At 44.4% G+C, this 23,210-nt stretch overlaps 1 protein-coding gene across 1 annotated transcript in view; it reads right to left on the bottom strand.

Moving 5' to 3' along the window:
• The window catches only part of RECQL4 (RecQ like helicase 4), a 249,361-nt gene that overhangs the window by 162,277 nt on the left and 63,874 nt on the right, over positions 1-23,210 (bottom strand). Inside the window, exons 6-9 of the mRNA XM_086966354.1 lie at positions 18,206-18,349; positions 10,247-11,547; positions 8,319-8,418; positions 61-190 (exon numbers count right to left, since the gene is read on the bottom strand). Of these exons, the coding sequence (XP_086822480.1) occupies positions 61-190; positions 8,319-8,418; positions 10,247-11,547; positions 18,206-18,349 (1,675 nt within the window). The remainder of the gene's footprint in view (positions 1-60; positions 191-8,318; positions 8,419-10,246; positions 11,548-18,205; positions 18,350-23,210) is intronic.

Below are 23,210 nucleotides of genomic sequence, written 5' to 3'. Positions count from 1 at the left end.
ATGACTTTTAATCTTTGGGCTCATTTCGAAGCAACTTCACAAAGATCAGCGCACACCTACCTTTCCCCTTGCAATCTGAGGCCCAGTGTCCAGCCTCTCCACATCGGAAGCAGGTGTCTGAGCTTCGATTAAAGTGTCTGCCGCCACCTCCAAACTGCTCCCCCTTTTTTAGGAACTTCTTCTTCCACATCTGTCAATGACAAGAGGCATTGTAAAACTGATCAGGCAGTACTTTTGAGGGAGAACAGACATGGCAAAGGCACAGCAGAAGCTTTCACAATGCTTACACGGCTCAAAGACTATAACGTCAGTGAAAGTTTGTAGATAATTATACAACTTTAAGCATTCCAAAGATACACAGGAGTAGCAACTACTCATTTCCAGCCACAGCTTCAGAGAGTTGTAACCTTGACGAGAAGTAGGCTCTTACTGAAGTAGACACCATTCACAAGTTAATAACCGATACTCATAGCAGTTACCAATATCTAAACATGTACGTGTGCAGGAAGATAATTTTTCTATTTTATGCAAAATTACATTAGAATGTTCAGAGCTACAATAAGGTGGCAGAGGATCAACAATAGCTGGTTTTGTCTTCTGCTTTAACATTCAAATATTTGCCTTCTTTTCGTCAAAATCAAATGTAGAATATTTGTAACCCAGTGGGTGGAATGACGATTGAATGGCTTTATAACACTTCTTCCTCGGGCTATAATGGTCTATAAAGTCCCTCTACTGCACTACAGGTAACTGTCTATAACCTCCTTCCAAGTGGGCTACAGTGAACAATTGAAGGATTGGTAATTAATTCCTAATGTTTGTTTGGACAGAAATGTTTTCCTGTACACCTCTGGCAAGCTATCACTCATTGAGGAATACGTAGAAGACAAAACAGCAATGTGGTAAGGGAAAACTTAGCTGGCAACAATGAGTACTCAGTCAGAGAAATCATAATAAATGGGGGCTCCCGACTTAAACTTAAGGATACTGGAAGTCACCAAGGAGGCTCCTTTGTAGTATCATTGAATTCCGAGATGACTTCCAATATCCTTTTAAAACATGTCAGAGGGTATTTCATTATATATATATATATATATATATATATATATATATATATATATATATATATATATATATATATATATATATATATATATATATATATATATATATATATATATATATATATATATATATATATATATATATATATATATATATATATATATATATATATATATATATATATATATATATATATATATATATATATATATATATATATATATATATATATATATATATATATATATATATATATATATAAGGTTTAATCCTGAATGTGAAATTAGTAATTTCTTACAAAAACATAACAGAATCATTGTTATTAAAGCTGATTAAAAAGAGCTGTAGCGCAGAATGAGCAATAAGATGCAAAGAGATTGCTTCTTCTCTGTAATGACCGAAGGAGCACAAAAAAAAATCTACATGTTGCGATAAACTTTCTGCTGAGAGCGGTTCATTTTAGAAACAGGTCAGAGAATGAAAACCAGTTCTTGTTCTGTTTTCAAACTGATGCTGTAGTTATGTGGCCTGCCTTTTATCTTGGCTATTTACTCTGGAAACAGGCATTAGGGTGTCACAAACTCAACTGGAATAATGTATTAGTTGAGTACCTACGTCATTTCACTATTCCAGTGGACTAGAGAAGTCACAATTTGTCCGTAATAAGGAAATTATAGTCAGGCTTTCATACAAGGATGGCAGACTTCCATGTTTTATAAAGTAATTTCAACTCAGTGGTGAGACTCCTTGACACCCTATACCGAACATACTACAAACATAGAAGCACAAGTTACTACTTGTGTAACAATATATCTGTAAGAGACATTAGTTAGTGATAGATTCCTTACCTTAGAGTATCCCTAGGCGTCAGACTGGATCCAGAACGTTTTTCGTCAGCTGTACCCCTTGCACGTCGGTAGGTGGCGTGGTGCAGCTCCGAGTCCGTCGCTGGCGTTGCAAGCGCCGAGATGAAATCACAGAGACTACTTAGGCATCACTCATGCGCGGGGATGTCAGTTCTGTACACAACTTTCCGCACCAGGAACGCAGAGCCATGCAAGAAACTGACCACTGGTGCCATGAAACTAGGGCCCTGAAAGGGATGACCTTAACCCTAGAAATCAGTTTGCAGAACAGGGAGGATGGGTGGGGTGGTAAGGAATCTATCACTAACTAATGTCTCTTACAGATATATCGTTACACAAGTAGTAACTTGTGCATCTGAAAGAGAGACGTTAGTGATAGATACCCCAGGAATACCAACCCCGGTGGTGTGTCTGCGAATAAGATTACACCGGAAAGTCATGGAGAACAGAATGGCCAAAGAAGCCATCTCTCCGGACTTGACTGTCAAGGCAGTAATGCTTGGTAAGCGCTTGCAGCGAGGCCCACATAGCTGCCTGACAAATATCCTGCATGGGAACGCCGCGTCCCAAGGCAGTAGTGGCTGCAGTTGCCCTGGTAGAATGAGCACGCAGCCCCACAGGAGGCTCCTTCTTAGCCAACGAGTAACATGCTTTGATGCACAGAATGACCCACCGAGAGATGGTCCGTTTGTGCACGGCCCGACCGTTGTTAGCGCCCACTTAGCCAACAAAGAGCTAGTCATCCCCCCCGAACTGTTGCGTGCGTTTCAGATAGAACAACAGTGCACGTTTTGGGTCCAGACGGTGCCTCTCTTCCTCTTTTGAAGGATGTGGAGGCGGAAAGAAGGTGGGCAAAGTGATGGTCTGCCCGAAGTGGAAGGGTGTGACAACCTTTGGCAAGAAAGAAGGACGGGTCCTTATAAACACCTTGTCTGGATGAACAGAAAGGAAAGGAGATTTAGAAGAAAGAGCCTGGAGCTCACTCACTCTTCTGGCAGAGGTGATAGCTACCAGGAAAGCCATCTTTAGAGTGAGAAGATGTAAGGGACAGTTATGAAGTGGCTCAAAGGGAGCACACATCAGATAGGTCAAGACAAGATTCAAGTCCCATTGAGGCATTATGAAAGGCACGGGAGGACACATGTGTGTAATGTCTTTCAGGAAACGGTTAACAACCGGGGACTTAAAGAAAGAAGGCTGATCTGGAAGCCTTAGAAAGGCGGAGATGGCCGAAAGATAACCTTTGATAGTGCCCAGAGCAGAGCCCTGCTGGGCCAAGGATAGTAGGAACAGAAGGACCTCAGAAAGAGGGGCAGCCTTTGCTGCGCACCATGCCACAAATTTGTTCCACCTGCAGGCATATACCATCTTAGAGGAGGGATGCCTGGCTGCCATAATGACATGATGGACTTCGGGAGGAAGATCGAAAGCTGCCAACTGTCGCTGTTCAATCTCCACTCATGAAGGGAGAGGCTGTAAAGGTTCGGGTGGAGGACCGTCCCCTGCTGCTGCTGCGACAGAAGATCCTCCTGAAGAGGCAGTCGGATCAGGGGATCGATTGCCAGCTGAGTAGCTCAGGATACCAGTGTCTTCGTGCCCAATCCGGAGTCACAAGGAGGACTTGGGCCTGGTCGCGCCGAATCTTCTTCAGCACTCTGGACAGAAGTGGTATAGGCGGAAAGGCGTACAACAGACCAAAGCTCCACTTGTGAAGAAAAGCGTCGCCGAGCGAGTGCCACCGTGGAAATTCCAAAGCACAGAATTGATGACATTGCGCGTTCTCTTCGGTGGCGAATAGATCTAACCTAGGCTCTCCCCACTGTAGAAAGAGACCTCTCACCACATCAGAGTTCAGACGCCATTCGTGATCCATCAAGCACCGGCGGCTGAGTTAGTCCGCACTGGCGTTCAAAGAACCAGCCAGGTGTTGAACCACAAAGGCAATGCCTTGATGTTCCAGCCATGTCCAGGGGCACTTAGCTGCCTGACAGAGGGTCCACGACCCCACCGAGTCCTGTTTGTTGCAATACCACATGGCGGTGGTGTTGTCTGGGAACACCTGCACTACACTTCCCCGGACAGAAGAAAGGAATGCCTTCAGTGCAAGTCAGATCGCCTGAAGCTCCAAAAGATTGATATGGAGCCGGGACTCCGCCGGAGACCAGAGGCCTCTGATGTCCGCCTCTCCCAAGTGGCCGCTCCATCCCAGGAGGGATGCATCCGTCACCACTGTGTGCTCCGGTTGGGAAAGGGAGAGGGATCTGCCATTGACCCAATTGCGATTCGTGAGCCACCACTGCAATTGCCGTGCAGTGCCCTCCAAGATCTGGACATGATCGGACAGGTTGCCCTGATGCTGTGTACACCGGAACTTCAGGTCCCACTGCAGAGCCCGCATATGCCATCTGGCATGCTGCACTAGCAGGATGCAGGAGGCCATCAGGCCCAGGAGCCGGAGGGTCATCCTGAATGAAACCCAGGATAGAGGCTGAAAGATCGAATCATAGCCTGAATAACCCGGACTCACTGCTCCGGAGGATAAACCCGAACAAGCGTCGAATCCAGAACCGTTCCGATGAAGGGGAGCTTTTGAGAGGGACTCCGGTGCGACTTCGGCACGTTGATGGAGAACCTCAGCAAATGCAAGAGGTCGGCCGTAGTCTGAAGGTGGGTGATGACTGCCTGGGGCGAGCCCGCCTTCAACAACCAGTCGTCGAGGTAGGGAAAGACTGACACCCCTAACCTGCGACCACCGCCATCACTTTCGCGAACACCCGAGGGGCTCTGGTAAGTCCGAAGGGGAGCACGGCAAACTGAAAATGCTCTGGGCCTACCAAGAGGCGCAGGTAGAGCAGGTGGGCCGGCAGGACCGGGATGTGAAAGTATGCGTCCTGCAAGTCCAATGCTACCATCCAGTCTCCAGGGTCGAGGGCAGCCAAGACCTGAACCAGATTCAACATTTTGAACTTCTCCTTCCGGAGAAAGCGATTGACATTCCTGAGGTCCAAGATGGGGACCAGAAAGTAGTGGGAATAACAACCATGACCTACTTCTGGCCCAGGAACGCGCTTGATGGCCCCCTTGGCCAAGAGGAAAGTGACTTCTTGTTGGAGAAGCGCAAAGTGATCCCCTGACATGCGGTGGAACTGAGGTGGCATGGCTGGGGGGGCAGACTCTAAGGGGAGGGAGTAGCCCCTTCGGACTATTTGCAGCACCCACCTGTCTGAAGTGACAGAGCGCCAGTGGGGGAGGTGATGTTGAATCCTGCCACCCACTGGCATTGGGTGCACCCCAAAGCTTGGACTAGGTAGGCTTTGAGGCGGATGCTGTGGGATCGGAGGTGGACTGACCCGCACGCTGGCCCCCTGTGCCGCCACGGCGGTCCCCACGCCCGCGCTGAGGTTGGTTCTGAGCCCGCTTCTGGCTGAACGAATGTGTAGGGGCGCCCCTTCCATGGTCACAAAAGGAACGAAAGGTAGAATGTGGCCGGGCGTGTGGTGAAGAGACCCAAGGACTTGGCCGTAGCCCGAGAGTCCTTGAAACGCTCCAGCGCACTGTCTGCCTTTTCGCCAAACAGGTGAGTACCATCAAAAGGCAAGTCCATGAGGGAACTCTGGACATCCCCCGAAAACCCAGTGGAATGCAGCCAGGCATGGCGACGCAAGGCCACCGTCGTGGAGATCGCCCTACCCAAAGAGTCCGCGGTGTCCAGCCCACACCGAATGGCGAACTTCGTGGCATCCTTCCCCTCTGAAACAGGTTGGGAAAGTACAGCCCGAACCTCCTCCGGGCACTGGGGCAGAGTTTGCACCACATGTCCCACACAGCGTGAGTGTAGCGGCCCAAGAGGCATGCGGTGTTGACTGACCGCCGCCCCAAGCTGGCAGAGGAAAACAACTTCTTGCTAAACTGCTCCAGCTTTTTCGATTCCTTATCCGGTGGAGCGGTAGGGAATGTATTTTGGGAAGTGGAGGCCTGAATGACCAGGCTCTCCGGGGTCGGATGATTTGTTAAAAAAGCAGTGTCACCCGGTGCCGGGCGATGAAGCCTGGCCACGTTTTTATCCACAGGAACCCCTGGAACCCCTGTGGCTGGTTTAGGCCAGGTAGCTAGCAAAACATCCGTCACGGCCCCCTTGAATGGAACCAGAGGTTCCATAGAACTTGCCGCCAGCTGAAGCACTTCAGTAAGGAGGTTCGTCTTGAGAGTAACAGTAGGCAGATCGAGGTCAAGAGCCTTAGCTGATCTACGGAGCACCACAGTATATGTGGCGCCTTCCTCCATGACAGCAGGAGGAGAAACAAACCCAGGCTCAGCGGAGAGGGGCCACCTGCATCCTCCGGGTCCTCCGCCCACTAATGTTCGGACTCGCACTGCCGTGCAAGAGGGTCCTCCGACCCCTTCCAGTCATCCCCCTTCTCCACGGCCTGAGGCACAGGCTGCAGCGACGGGGGAGGCATATGGGAAAAGAAATGCTCCAAAGGCGCCGGTCGGTGCTGATCAGTCTCCATGCCCCAATCAGAGCAAAATAGCCCAGAAACTCGGGCAAGGGTGGAACAAACGGAACCCATTGCAGCGCCGGCAACGGGGCCACAGGGGGCGTCAGGCCAAAGCCGCCGGCGGAGGACCCTGCGGCACCAGGGACGGAGCTGCCGGCGGAGGACCTGGCGGCGCCATGGCAGCCGGCACCGGCAGCAAGCAAGGGCCCTCAATAGGGAACGCGGGGCCCGAAGGCCTGCTGGGGGTATCCCTATGCCTGCAAAGGCGTTCCATGGTGGCAAGAAACTCTTGCACAAGGATCAGAGTCGCAGACAGACCCAGATAAGGTGGGTAGGCCACAGGACTCTCAGGCTCCAACGGAGTCGTGGGGGAAGGACCCCTGGCCCCCTCGTCCGTGTCCGGAGACAGACGGGGGGGACGGGGGGGGACGACGGAGAGCGTACACGCTTCTTTGACTTTTTCTTGTGACGTCTTTTACCCGATTCTGAGGGTGAAGACTTTGACCCCGAGAAGCGATTATGATGGCTCCGGGGCCAGTCCCTCGAGCGACCCCTGGACCTCGAATGGCGCGGAGATGACTGCTGGGCCTCCAGCAGCTTTCGGGACCTCTCCCCCAAAGCCTGCAGAGCCATGGGCAGGCAGTCGGACCATGACCGGGAGTCCTGGTCGAGCTCCAGACAGTAGAGACAAACGCCGTGGGGGTCGACCACCGACATCGTACGGTGGCAGGTCCGCAGGATTTAAACCCAGGCATCCCTATGCGGCACCATGAGTCAAGATTCAACGAAGTAGAGACAAAAGTCTAAAAAAAGTTAGTCAAAAAGTGACTAGGGTACGTGCTCTAACCGGATCTACGCTTGCTGGCATGGAAAAAGAAAGAACTGACGTCAGCGCGCATGGGTGGCACCTAAGTAGTCTCCATGACGTCATCTCACCGCTTTCGTCAGCAACGGACGTGGAGCCGCACGATGCCACCTACCGACGCGCAGGGGTACTGCTCACGAAAAACTTTCTGGATCCAGTCTGATGCCTGGGGATATTCTAAGGTAAGGAATCTATCACTAACGTGTCTCTTTCAGATAAATAAGATCTATTTAGGGCGAATGGGAGGGTACAATATAATTGTCTTGACAGAGAACAACTAAGAGAAAAGTTTGAACAAAGTCATTAAAACAACACAATGCAATATGACCCTCCAGACCACTTCAGCCTTTTTTTCTTCATTCTATACAGAAGGAAGGAGAGTTGTGTCCTGGAAATAAGTCTCTGCAATGGCACTTGAAGAGATTTAGTTCCTCATCTTAAGGTGAAGAAATTGATACACAACCTTTCACTTAGACTGCCCATCACTTTATTTAACTGTTTCTTGTATGTTTTATTACCACTACATGCGCCGCTCAAACAAGCATTGCTCTCTAGTCACTAACGACAAAAAGAGAAGCTTTAAGTCAGTAAGTGAAGTCTTGCGGCCTCTCCTATTAGCCGTTAACTTTATGCTGGTCTGTGACCATGCCTTTTGGCTAGGTTTGCGCAATAGAAATACCATATACATACTTTACTGAGCTCGATCTCAACCGGCCTCAGAGGCTGACCCCTAGTTACATACATTTTCCTCCAAGCACTCAAATTGCTTAGATTGCATTGATGGGTCTCATAGCAACAACAAAGTACAAGATAAAATCCTTTTGGATGACAATTGGGAATTAAGGGAAGGCCACCAAAGGAAACAATTACATTTCAGCCATTATCAACCACTGGGGAAACATGAAGATGTAGATGGTCAACGCTGGACTGAAGGATATTTCCAGACTTCGAAATAAGCATAACCAAGAGAAGGGATGTTAAATGCCCACCATTACCCAAACGAATAATCAGTCATGTCTCTACCTGCTTCCGAAGATGGTTTCCTCTTAAGGCATATCCTTTCACATGGGACTTATTCTTTAAGTTTATTCGGACAAAGTTGGCATTATGGTTTGTAGAGGGTCTGCATGAAAGGAATCAGAAGTTTAGAGAACACGCAAAAGTATGTTGAAAAAAACAAGACTTTGCTTTACCACCTGAATTCTGCTCTAGCAGTATCACATTTTAGAAAAAGGAATTCTATTCAGCCACTTACAGCATCCATGAGCGAGTCAGTGCGCCTTTAAGGGCATTCTACATTTAGCACAGGTTTTTCATTTAGGGTTTAGTGCTAATGAAATACCTGTTCCACCAACCCACCAGAAAATGATATGCTTACAGGGAATAATATCCTATAACCCGACAAGACAACCTGGCATATATGTAATAACATGTGGAAACACACTTTGTGCCCTGCACCCCACATTGTAGAGCGGGAATAGCAACTCGATAGCCGATATATTTTTGTGAACCAACAACATTAAGGAAAAGGTATATATCAACTACTCTATATGGGTCATTTTTGGAGAATAAAATACATATATACACACACATATATCTATCTATCTATCTATATCTATCTATATATACACAAATATATATATGAATATATATATATATTTTTTAAGATTGCCTCAAATATATTTATGTACATAATTTGTTTTCAAAACTGACCCATCTAGGGGAGTGGGAATACACATATTCCCTAATGTTGGTTCACAAAATATATATACATATATATATATATTATCAGATGTGGAAGTGGAGCCCTGCTGTGCTGTGATTTCATGACCTGTGGGGAAAAAAAAGAAAAAAACATTTTGTTTTCCCCACAGGGAATACTCACATAATGGAAGGGCTCCACTTCTAATGCTACTTCCCTTCATCAGTATATAGCAGGGTGTATAAAAGGGCGGAAAGAAACGGAGTGGCTTTAGATATAGAATTCCAGCAGAAGTTATAAGACTACGAAAGAACATTTCATCTTTAGAAAACATGTTCGACCACTTTCACTAGCTGGACGGAAAGGTTTTTGAGGTTCTGCCTAGACATTGTTTCTAAAGCCTGATGAACCTGCTTTCACCCGTACACACGGACAAGACATATATATATATACCTCCACAGTACAATGCAGTACCAATGAAAAGTCACAGGATAAAGGTTTAAGGTGTGTGCATCACTGTGCAGACAGGAAGTCTCAACCACAAATAAGAAAACTTAAAAAATCTGCAAAAAACAGGCAGCAGTTCACAAATGAACCTACAGAGTATAATAAATCAATAAGAAAGTACAGACCACTACAGAAATAAAAGCGCCCCTTAGCTTGGGTCGACTGCAGCATCCCACAACAAGGGCTTCCTATCTCTCCACCAGGTACCTGTGTGCCGGAGGGCATCAGTAAAGGGTTTCTTTTTTTAAATTTACTGCACAAATCTGCTTACATGTTTGAGATAACATTCTTTTCTTTCTGCAGGATTGCTACATGTGACCTTCCATTATTTGCCAGAAAGAGGGGCTGAAGCAGTAACTGCACTCTCTGTACTACTATAAATAGCCTCTGCAAACCCTAGTTCTGCACCTAGTCAACCATAATTCTGTAGTATTTGAATGAAGTGGCCAAAACATTTTTAAGCTCTGGGGCGAGGACTGTTGCAGAGGACTAAGCACCATAGAAAGGGAGGAGAAAAAGTATAATGCACCGAAACTGAAAAAAATATGAAAGGAAGCAGATGACCTAAATCAAATGAACCTATGCAGACTTCCCGCCATGATGCTACTGCTGAGATCACAGTTTTTACCTTTTCTTTTGTTGAGGTTATCACTTTGCCAACATATGTTACAGAGAAGAACAAAAAACATCTTACTGGGATAAAAGAAAACTGGCACAAGTGCCCATCTTGCGGTCTACGCACCCGGAAGTCTTGGCTCTGATGGTAGACGGGATTTTCCCTTCTTCTTCTTCAATGTCTCCAAAGAGGTTTTCTGTGGGCACTGTGGACTTTTTGGTTGTTGAAGTCGGGGGTAGCTCATCTTCCTCATCCACATTGTTCTTGCTAGCCTTTGTTTTGCGTCGGCGAGCTGGTTCACTCTTCTTCTCCACGTGTGCTGTTGATGCCTTTGTCTTGCGCCGCTTTTTGGCAGTCCCTTCTTCCGTAGCTGGCAAATCTATTGTAAGTTCTTTCTCCACAGAGGTGTCCCGCTGTCTTTTCCTTCCAGCTCGCTTCTTCTTTTTTTGGAGTGGAGCTTCATCAGTCCTGGGTAAAACCATGTCCGCCTCTTGCACACCCTCACTTGCTGGATTGTTCATATTGGCATGTCTCTTACTCGCTGAGAGACTCTCACAGTCGCCAGCAGGCACAGTTACTCCAAGTGTCCTAGAATGATGTGCTGTAGGACTACTAGCTTCATTATCTTTCAGTGTTTTTATATCCTTCAATGCCGGTCCAACGCTCCTCACTGCTTTGCGACAGTGAGTTGGAGTCTGATCCTCAGTCTTCCTAGAACGTTCTTGGGAGTGTGAAGTATTTTGAGGAGAAGCAGGCCCGGTTGATGGAGGCTGATCATCACTTGCTATATCAGTTGGTATTGGATGGTCTGGACTCGGAGGTAAACGGGTATCTGAGGATGAAGGCTGAGGGCACAGTGGAGAAGAAATGTCCAAGTCCTCCTTGATTTTAACATCTGTGACAGGAGCACTCTCTGCTTCAGGTCTACCTGCAGCTTGGCCCTTAATACCCTGACACCTGTCGAGCCAGCTAGAGTCCAGAGAGGTCATGCGTTGCCCCACAGTCTGCCTCAGCTGTAGGAACTTGTTTGGTTGCAGAGGACTAGAGGTAGGCCTTGAGCTCAGTTTGGATGGATTGAATCCTAGCTTCAGTGGGGGAAGACCTTCATCGGTTTCAAGGTGGAAACCATTCTCTGTTGAGGTGATCAAGGGTAGTGGAGAGGCAACCACTGAGGTCCGAGCTAAGATGTCAGAGAAGCCATTTAGGGACTTTCCAACAGCACCGTTTCCTGGGGACATGGTGGGTTTAGAGCATGGACTACAAATACCATTTATGGGACTCCCAACAGAGGCATTGGGAGTGAAGCCATCTGAAAAAGCATTGGTGGGATTTCTGGTCGGGGTGACAGATTTCGATACAGGTTCAGAAAGTCCATTTTTTGGTTTCCATTTGGGAGAAAAGGGTTTTCGCAAAGATGAAGGATGTTCCTGCAAGCAAAAAGAAGAGCCAAAAAGATTAGGTTTGCTGCAAATTTGTCAAATCATACAGTTGTAAATATGCACTTTTTGGACAATCGTCAATTATTTCAACTGCCATGACATCATTCAAGCTCCAATCATACTGAACTTCCATCTGTTGCTTCAACTAGAAATAGTAGAGTTTATCGATCAATTAATAAAAAACATGGACAAATTAGTACAGCTAAATATACAACTCAGACCAACATTACTTCCACTTAAAAACTCATCATTTTGCAAATTCATAAATGTCTGCCAGTTTAGATAATAATTAAACCATTTTCACAATAACTACTTCATTCGTATCTCCAATTATTTTGCAGCGAAGATTACTTCCATCTATGACACATTGCGTCTTTCTGGCTGACTCATGTGGGAGGGTGCTCATCACCTTCTGGCTCACTGTCTGGTGTTTCTTCTTTTGACCATCTTCCAGTTCCACAAGAAGCTGTCTATGTGTCTACACCTGGCTTAGATCACATCCTGTGTTTATCTGTGGAACAGTTTTACTTGATCTCTGGGTCTATTAAAACAGTTTTTCCATTTGACTTGAATCCTCATACATATTGGAATTTGGACAAATCTGTTCTCCAACTTTTTGTGGAGGTGTGTAATGGCTCACTTATCAATGCCTGGGTGCCTCGTGAATGGAAAAAGGCACTGCTGAAGAAACCAAATGTGGACCAAAACTGCCTTTCGAATTTTCTCCCAATTTCCAAAGATGTTAAAATCTTGTAGATATAAGTTAATCAACAGCTTTCTAGATTTTTAGAACAGAACCATCATTAGAACCCAGATAGTCTGTTTTTATTCAGGGCACATCACTGAAACTGCACTGGTTTCAGTTTTGGATGATTTAAGAATGCTAGCGGACAAGGATAACCAGCTGCCTTAGTCCACGATTGGTCTGTAGCTTTGGATACTGTTCCTCATTGCATCCTTTTAACCAGAATGGTGGAGGTTGGTATTGGAGGATCTGTGTTACAGTGGTGTAAAGCTTATCTTACAGGCAGCCACCAAGCGCCTTATGTGTCCGCTTATAATCTGGTAGAACATGGTGTTCCACAGGGGTCATTCTCAGACCAAATCGGTTTAGTATTTACAATTACCCCTTTTCTCTATTGCTTAGGTCTTATGGTGTCACCTGCATGAACTATGTAGGCAACACAGAGGTTAGCTTATAGCTCTGAAGAAAATGGGGCCTGTCCCCTTTTACAACTTCCTTTAGTTTATGTTCGCAGTCGCCTCTTGGCGGAGACTTAGTGTTTTAAATTTTAACATAAACAAAATTGAGGTTCGCTGGCTTTCTCACTCCTCCTTTGCAAAACACTTCCCTTCCTCCCCTTGACCTCCTTCTAGGCTGGAGTCTCCAACCCCTATCAAATCCATGTTGGATTTGGGTATCTTTCTGCAGGACAATTTGTCTTTGGAGAAACAGGCTAAACATGTTCCCTCTTATTGTTTTATTGTATTGTGTTAAGGGTTCTCAGAAAAATAGTTCCTCTGCTCCCTCCTCAGGCTTGTCGGATTGCAGTACAGGCCACTGTCCTCAGTCGTCTGGACTATTGTAACTGTTTGTCTCAAGGGACCTCTCACAGCATTCTGAGGAAGCTACATCAAATTCAAAATATGACAGCTAAAGTAGCTGTTGTTTTACCAAGCTCCTCCGCTCTTGACTCTCTAAACTGGTTACCACGGATTAAATAGATTTTTAAACTCTTTGTGCATTGTTTACAAGGCTTTTCACCAATCTGGGCGAAACTATTTGAACAATAAATGTAACTTATGTTCCAAGTCGTTAACAGGATTCTTTTTTCTTTGTATTGCCAGAGTATTTTGAGTCCGCTCTGTCAGGAGGGCCTTCTCTGTGGCTGATGCCAAATTGTGAAATTCTATGCCTATCTCTTTGCATAAGACGTCAGTCCTGATTACATTTAGAAAAGCCTTACAGACTTAGCTATATGCCTACTGATTTCATTCTGTTTGGCAGTAGGATTTCAGTGCTCCGTTAGCGTCATGACACCTTTCTACCATTTGTGGGCTCTATAAAACCCTTTAACATAATATACTAATAACATTTCTGCTTTAGCTGCACACATTCTTTGAATGTAAAGATTCATGAATGTTGGAGAAAGAGGTTTTTTATTATTTCTTCTTTTCCTCACATTGGGCTCCCCTGCCTAGACTCTGCACCCACCACACATACCTAAATGAAACGGTCTGTGTTCAAACTGCAACTAAGCTGCAATGATTTTCCTCTTTATTTCTTGTTGATCGAAAACTAAAACAAATTAAAAAATAGAGGATTCTGAATATTTGCAAGTTTGTTCATTAAAACATCAACTAATTGTTGTTACTTTGTGTAGTATGAAAACTGATTCAGAGTTCAAGCAAAAGGTAACAGCTTTATTGAACGTTTTAAAAAAATTGACAAAAATATGGGTTGTGAAATCAATTTCCTTTTCTAATCTAAAGCTGCACGTAAACATACCATGTGTGACGAGGATTCATTTTTTGCTACCACACAGCCTACAAGCTTCTGATTTTTCCCTAAAATCACTCCAAAGAATGTCCTTGGGGTGACATTGCAGAAGTAATTTTAACAAGCATTGGCATAGCCAATAGGTCTCGCCTTCGGGACCTTATAAGTGTTTAGCCATGCAATGGTTGATGTTGTTGCACCAAGGATATTGTGCTGCATAACTAAATACTTATAAGGTCCTAAAAGCTAGACCTATTGGCAATGCCAATGCTTGTTTATGTATTGTTCGTTGCAGGTGGTGGGCACTGGCAGTCATTTTTGGAGACGTGGACATATTTTTTTATCATCAGACTTTGTCCCAGAACAAGATTGAGAAAAACAAAAAAAGACACCCAGATAAAGGAAGGGAAAATTGGAAAGTTTGACACTGGGAGAAAGCAGGAATGGAAAGTAACCTTAAAGAATGAGATAAAAGAGACCGGAAGTGCAAGGTGGTAAAGATGGAAGCATGAGGTGGAATCCAGACAAGCAGCCTTACAATCAGCAAACACGTAATTAAAAGGTGTTGGAAGAGGGCCCCTACACATATTTTTTTAACTTTTACAATAAACATTTTCTTTTTTTACAGTTTTATATAGTGCGAACTTGACCCAAAGGTATTAGGTATCAGAGCGCTTTACATGAGCACCAGTTGCGTTACACAAAGAAATATTCATTTTTGTTAGGCACGGGGAGATTAAGTGATTTGCCCAGAATCACAGGATGTTACGTGTCCTTGCCAAGACAAATTAAGCACTATCAGCGAGTCACCAGTGCATAGCCTTTCTGCAGCATTATCTTATCACAACACAAACATCTGCCCTTCAAGTTCAGCAGTTGATTTTGGAAAGAACAGTAAAACACTAACAGCAACTGAATTAGACTTTGCCAAAGGTGACGTAAATTGTTTACGTCCTAGAAACTCAGTTTAATGTGTCACCAGATAGAAACGAAAATGAAAGCATAAGTAGTTTCAGTATGGAACGTACGTATTGAGGCGTGGAATGTCATGAAGTGCATTGCATTTTGTTAGATCGCCTTGCGTGCCACGTCAAGTGCGTATATATAGTGTTGCCTTGACAAACTAAGGGATAACAAGCACGAATGTTCCTGCCCCGAAACAAATGAACAACAAGTGTGAGGGGTGGGGGGGTGTGGACAGAATGCTTCCGAAGGCGCGCAAAGCAGTAGCTGTTTGCTCTTTTCGGAAGCACATACTCGTGCTTATGGTGCGCCCCTGCCCGCTCCCGTAAGGTGAATGCCGCCACAAGCACAAGTATGTGCTTCGAAAAAGAGCAGAATGACAGCTAAAGGTCCTCCTTTGCAGCGCATGCGCGTTGTGTAGGAGAGACCTAAAAACCGCTGTAAATAGATAGGATTTAAGAAGGGATGGCTGGTTGAGGTAGACTGATGAGGAAAACCACTGTATGGATGAAGAAATTACAGGAGAAACCAGAACTGTCGCAGAGATAGATCTTAACTGATATGCAATATGAAAGACTAGAGGTAACCTAGTGTAGCAGTTGAGAGGGAAAAACACAATGACAATTTACGTCCCTATTGTTCAAACATAACATAGGCCACCAGTTAGCCTTCTGCAGATTTATAGTGACAAGTTTGAAATGTGCACCCAGCAGAGTTTAGAAATTTGGTACAGTCAACTGGAAACGAACAGTGTCATTGCACAATGGGCGTGGTCTTCCGTGCTGCAGTCAAGCTGCTGCATGCCTTTTTTGACTATTAGAGAAGCATTGACAGCCAATATGTAGCATACTTCTGAAAGGATGATGAGCAGGATTACTAATGACATCCATTGGCCAAGTGATATAAAAGGTTTACGTTATAGGCATCCAGAGTTGGGACAGGCTAGGTAGAACTCTTTGCTAGGCCTCTCCACACTAAAGCACCAATGGTGCAGATGGGCCAAATTGCTACAAAATCTACAACAGCCAATATACTTTAAGCAGTGTTTGGGATAGAATGGGATTGTGGAAGTGTGCATAGAGATCTAGAACCTCAGTGAGTTAGGATGATCCAAAACTCATCTCAGTGTCAGAAATCCCCTTACCTAGCTAGCTACAGTGTCTCATGGATCATTATGAAATGATCCATGTCTTAGACAAACCAGAACATGATCTTTAGAATACCTCAGGAATCGTGGAACACATGAACACTCTTTCGTTATATAATCATTTCAAACCAAAACTGAGAGTCAAAGAACACACGTGCAAGTTTGAAATATTTATTATTCAATGCAAGGTTCTCAAACGCAGTATCTTGTAGAATACCAAAATGCAGATTATAAAAATCAGAGTTAGCAGCATAGTCACTAATCCATAGTAAGCAAAAGGTGATAGCATGTTACAATGCAAAATCTATAGAAATCTATATCACCTATATTTCGCGCACCCTATTTAGCATATTATTTTATATCTAAGAAGGTCTCATTCGGGCTTTAGCAGGGCGGACCCATACCTCTAAATGTCAGTAGGAGTAGATCACATCAACAGCTACCAGCTCTCTTCATGCGCAGCACCAAGTGTCTACGTTCATTCCCTGTAACTCTATCTTAAACCCGCGTAGAGCCCAAAATGTTGGCATCAACATTATTTGTGTTATGTCTAATGTGGTGCGAGGATCAGGCCTCCCAGCAACCTTGTGTTAGGTTATTCCTAGAGTGTGCAGCTCTCAGTGTGCAGACAGTTGTACCAAGTGTACCAGGCAAAGCTGATAGCATAGTAATAACATATTATTCTCAAATAAATCACATCACCGCTTCTAGGTTGAAGGCGACAACAACAAGTAGGTGTCGTGTGCAAAACTAAAGCCGAAGGAAAAATGGCTGTTTAAACATGTAATACACTCATGCTAACTTAACGCAATATATGTAACGAAGTATCCATATGACACTAGTGCTGTTGTTGCACTGCGGAGAAGCCACTATCAACCGGACCTCCAGTGTCCACGGAGATCCAGACTGCTTACGCGCAGGCACGTGGGATTAAAGAATTTAATTGATTTTACGACACAATGTGGCGCTTTGAATAATGCGCATTTTCCAGCTACATCCAAGACAGATGGCCGGTCCTCTATCAGAGTGGGGGAATTAAGTATCCCTATAGAACAGTCTTTGCTCAACACATGCATACAGTGAACATTCGTAATAAAAGTCAATGAGTAACCTGGAACAAATTGTGCAAATAAACATGTGTTTACCTGCTGAGATCATTTCAGAAAATATTTACCAGAGAAAGTAAGTCCTTGGCAAAGATCTGTCCGCTATATCAGAACCAATCGCAGATGACAAGGGCGCAGAATTCCGTATGTGGAGTAGTTACAAAATGTACTGCTAAGTAGAGGTCTCATGGTGAGAAGAATTCAGCCAAATATAATAGGGTCACACAGATCTTAAAATGCTTTGAAAATGTCCTGCATGATGCATTCCATATGGTGAAGTGAGTGCTGTTGCCAGCTGGTGGGAATGAGCTGATCGATGTAAAGGTTGCCTTATTGTATAAAGTGCGCATTTCTGGTAAAGGTTTAAAGAGAGCTTCCTATATCATGAAAACTCCCAGCAATTTGGATTTAAGGTTCTTTACCACAGGATGTAGAGGGTTCTCAAGGCAGCAAAAACTTTAATCTTAAACCTTACCACATTTCGAATTCATTAAAGAAAATATACTCTGTTCCCAAAGTAGGACAAGCAAATCTCACCTAACCAGTTAGCTTGGTGTACAGCTCCAAAATTTAATCAGTTCACTAACAGGACCATATTGTTTCTCCAAATAAATTGGTGCCATTCGATCACACTTCGGCTCTTCACTCAAAGACACAACAAAGGTTCAGGAAACATTGAAGATTAATGTACAAGATTACGCTTCCATGTATTTCCAATGACAGGTTTCTTATGCACGTTCCCCTCCATCAGCGCTCTCTTCTCTGGCTTAATATAGCTCCTCCTCCCTTTCTCCACACTGTCTTTGTTGGACCACTTTCCATTATTTCATCAATCTGCTTCTCCTACAGCTCTCCGCTTCTTTGCAGCTGTGTTTACTCTGCTCATATTACTCATATAAATAATTACTTACATACGGACATTGCCCATACCTTTATGGCGGCACCAAGGTTGGTTTTTAGCTTCATCCCAAAGTACTGTGCTGAGGCCTTAAGGGAATCGCGGTCTGCGGGTGTTAGCTTCGGAGGCATGGCTGCACGGTTCAGGTGACTGCCCCAAACATCTGCCCCAAATTCCTTTGGAGAAAGAACAGATAATGTCATACAGCCCGAATGTGGCAATCAAAAAACATGGGTACTGCTTATCACTACACAGGATCCTGCTACTCCCATCAACGTGTGCCAAGCAGGGGAGTCACAGAGAATGCATCAAAGATCCTTGTGGACACACTACGATGCAGCCCGCAGTGGTTTTCAACGTCATTCCACACCCCCTTACCTGAGTGATTGGTCTGTGTCGTACCCTGCTCTCTTCTCCGTCTAGTCCTTTCTCTGTGTTCTGTTCTCTGCTGCTCAGCCAGTCTAAGTGATGTCACATTATGTTCCCTGTGTGTATGTTTGAGTGTGAATTGTCAGTTGCTGTATGTGGACTGAGCAGAAGGGATGCTGCTCCCGGTGGGGCCGATTTTCCTGATACTACTTTCAATACTACTACAACCATCTTATCTTCAAATGTTCCTGTCCTGACTGAACTAAAGAATAAATATACCATTTGGACACACCTACACCTCAGGATACTTCTTTTCCTGCATTACACACTGGCAACGAGAACAGGATTTGGGTTTCTTGTGTATATTTGTCTGGTGGTGAGCAAGTTACTGATCTCAAACCTTTCTATTGGTACGTCTTTTTAATGTTGAAATTTTCTGGTGATGGACAATTAGTGCACTCAAATCATTTTACATTTACTTTCAATAGTGTTAGGATTGCTGGTTGTTGTCCTAAACTATTTTCCTTCTGTGTTGACGCCATCGTTTTGTAGTGTCAAAACTATTCTTTAAATTGACTGGTGCTTAGTGTGATATTTGGAGCTCATATTACTGATGATGGGGTATAATACTTCCCAATTTTGCTTGTGTTTTCAGGACTTAATTGCTACGTCTAAACCTTTTCTGTGTGGTGGTGGGTTCTTCTGTGGATGGATTCTCAAACTGTTGTGTGCTTATCTAGGATCCTGATCGATACTGTGACCTTATGCCCCTATTCAGCTATAAATCCATTTATTCCCTATATTGGCATAACCGTTCAAGTACAATATTCAGAAAGTCATCTCTGGCCTCACACGAACAGAGCCACATTCCAGAATAGTTTTCTCTGCCACTTCCTTTGCAACCAATTAGTGCAATGACAGAGCAGAAGTCACTATCTGAGATTCCTAGATTAACACTCCGAGTTCTTCAACAAGATAAAAACTCAGCAAACCTGGAAATCCCCGCTTGCTGTGTTTTGATTAGTAATGGAACTCTAATGAGCAACTGATAGCTACCACTTCCTAGTGACATCTTTAATTGACGTCTTATGTCCAGCAAACTTACGTCAAACATGGCACCTTTCAGGTATAAATATTACCAACGTTGCCTTAAGCAATTGCCTGTTGCTAGCTGTCTGCAGTACGCTGATGCTGCTGCTGTCTCGTTGCTGTTGGCGAAGCTGATGCTGCCAGCTATCTCGCTGCTGCTGAAGAAGCTGTCATGCTGATGATACCATAGCTGCTATCGCTACTGCTATCGCTGCTAACTGGCGAACGATGGTGTGGTGGACTTAGGAGCTGAACAGCCGTCCCTCTGCAAGAGCCCAGCAGATGCAAGCTGCCCGAGGACGCTGTCCCCCCTCCTCCTCCTCGACGCGCTGAAGAAGAGACGCTGCCTTTCTCCTGCCGAGAAATCCAGCTACAGCGTTTCTGGTCTACCCTTGCGGGTGACTGGGATACCGAGTTTCCCTGAAGGAGATACCAGACCTCCATCATTCTATTCAGAGGTATGGAGTTGACTAAACCCTTAGTGAGAATTCTTGAAGCAAACCTTGGCAAAACCAACTTAAACTAAAGCTACGTACTTACTCCCCTCCCAAGTATTAGGCTTAGGTCAGGTACACTGGGGTAGGCGTAGTTAGAAGCACCAGTTGAGTATTTTAGCCTAATGTATATATGAATGTATATATGTTTTATTACTTTTAAACCATTGTATGGCTAAGAAACCATATCAATGCTTTTACAGTATTATTTCGCAATACTTATCTTACTGTACGTACTTTTTATAATAACAAGTCTTGCAATTGTGGCAATTCATTTCTCTTGTACGAGAAGAAAGACTGTTCAATAAATGTTAACCCTTTATTGACAAACGCCCGTCTCTCTATATTGTGAAAGTAAACTGCACCAACCTGACTGAGTAAAATAACTGTCTATTGTTTCACACGACCCTAGAGATCGACTCTTGATCTGAGGAGCAAAGTTGTCATGTTGCACGGTTGTTGGAAAACTGAATCCCTTCTTGTCTGTGCCAGGGAAGCTGATCACTTCCTATGCAGAGAAGAAAGTTTCCAGTGACCTCTGAGCTAGTTGGTAACAAACCCAATTAAGTTTAGCATAGTCAGTAGAGGCCTGGAAGATCCGCACTTCTACGTCGATACTACTGTTTATGTTATTCCAATGCGCAGGGCCTATTGGGAAAATAGGAACTACACTACATAACCACCTTTACGGGGCATCTTCGCTTCACTTTTGCATTTACAATTGTCTTGTGGTGGAGGTGTGCTGTTTTCAAGTTTCTTCTGAGTGGTGATGGGTCCTTCTGATACTGTTACTCAAACCACATTAAGTGAGCATTTTCGCTCCATGTTTGGATTTACTGTTGTGCACAATGCATTTTTGTTGTTCCGGGTGTTGGGACGCTTCGGAGGGCTCAAAACCCACTTGCTTTTATGTTTATTGTGTTGCTTTCTTTATTGCACACATATCTCTACTGTTGAAAGGGTGTGTGTGTGTTTTGTGTCTTTTGACCTGCTTTTCCTTTCTCTTAACTTATTTGTTCTCACTTCCATACCTCTTGCCTCTTTATTCGTTATTGTCTCCGTTAGGGAGGGAGGTGTGTGGTATCCTGCTCTCCTCTCGGTCTAGTCCTTTCTCTGTGTCTCTGCTGCTCAGTCAGTCTAAGTGATGTCACAGAATGTTCCATGTGTGTATGTTTGAGTGGAATTGTCAGTTGCTGTATGTGGGCTGAGTAGCAGGGATGCTGCTCCCGGTGGGGCTGATTTTCCTGATACTACTTTCAATACTACTACCTCAGATGTTCCTGTCCTGACTGAACTAAAGAATAAATCTACAATTTGGATACAACTACACCTCAGCATACTTCTTTTATTGCAATTCACACTCCCCTTGTTATACCTTTAAAAAGGTTGATGTCTTCATTTAATTTCTTATAACCAAATACCCTCATTTCAAGGGTGCCTGTTGGATGGTACCATTGTAAATAACACTGCATTGGTTTAACAGCCTAGAAATTCTTGCCACTCACTCTCCAATACCGACTCATGAGCTTGAACCATGCTCATATTAATTCTAATCACTCCCAAAAATGGAAGTATCCTGCAGTCAAATGTATAAATTAGACCATGCTTTTTCTAAACATTAAGATAATTTGTAGACTCTTACTGCTGGCCCTATTAGTACCACAGGAATTGTCTGTGAATTCTGGTGCCTATTTCACTGTATATCCAGATTTCAAGGCCCATCAGTGCAAGGTACAACAACCACTGCTGCAGTGTGCAATGCCACATTTCACTTTACCTGCAACAGTCTGTAGCACATGCTGCGCAGGGATAAAACAAAAACGTGTGCATGCTTAGGAAAGGTGTACCTCCCTGCCTTCTTTCTTTTTTTTGCTATGCCCTACATTTTTCCTTCACTGTAATGACCAACCTCTCAAGTCCACCAGAAGAGCTTGTAAGTTAAGTCTAGTCTTACACATTCGTTGTGTCCTTAAACTGCCGGAGAGTATCACACAGATAAGCTAGGTCAGGGGTCTCCAAACCGGTCCTGGAGGGCCGGATCCATGCCAGATTTTTAAAATAACTACATGTATCTCAATGGGGATATCCAAAAAATCTGGCATGGATCCGGCCCTCCAGGACCGGTTTGGAGACCACTGGAAAATAGTCCTTAAATAACACAATTCATTTGCAGGAGCCTACAGTACACCATGGTTTGTTTTGGGGACCACACGCCAATCCATATTCTGGGATCTTGGCGACATCTATCGTTTTTACACTTGATTCTAGCTTTCAAATGTGCCAGACATTCTTGACGTTAAATTTTTACAAAACTACAAAGCTTAAACCGCTTTTCAAAAGTTGCTTGTGGTAGCCTAAACCAGGCACTATCCAAGCTGTGTAATAATGATCTTTTAAACACTTCCCAAGAGTTTCTTAGGAATTCCTACAAAAATGGCAATCTGTCCAAGAGCCCTCAGTGTGGTAGCTTCATCTGCTTTGGACACGGACACCACATGCTGCATACTGCCAAGCAAGAGGATGTAATGGCAAAACATGGTGAGGTAGTTGACCTGCCATTCCAAGTCATCAGGCTGTTCTCCAATACCTCCATGGTTTTAGATTCTCTTGAGATGGAGCTATCAAAGTCACAAAAGGTCATGCTACTCTTTACAAAAGCAAAAGCTACATCCCAAGTAAAGCTGTGGACCTGTGAGAGAAGAGGATCTGGATTACCAGGAATTTTCAGGAGCTGCAACTTGACCACTGGAAGACCTCTACAAGACCCAGATGGCTGAATACGTGCTTAGAAGTGGACTCAAGAGCCTAGAAGATCCCTGCTACTAGCTAGGCTTGAAGCAAGACAAAGACAAAAGTGAAATTCTGCTTGTGTTGGGGGCTGCAAAGACGCTGCCCTGCATTGTGCCTTACCAACCATAGACTGAACACATTTCTCTTGTAATTCTCAAGTGTGATGGAAAAAACATTTTAATAGGATCAAAACAAATCAAGACGCTTATTTGGTGGTGCACAAATGATAAATATCCACTAAAACCCGATTTTCACACATCATCATGTGTGCAATATAGTTTTATGAGTAAGACTG

The sequence above is a fragment of the Lissotriton vulgaris genome, chromosome 4_1, assembly GCF_964263255.1.
Source record: "Lissotriton vulgaris chromosome 4_1, aLisVul1.2, whole genome shotgun sequence".
NCBI lineage: Eukaryota > Metazoa > Chordata > Amphibia > Caudata > Salamandridae > Lissotriton > Lissotriton vulgaris.
Note: the sequence above shows the minus strand (reverse complement) of the source record. Positions and strands in the feature narration are given on the sequence as shown.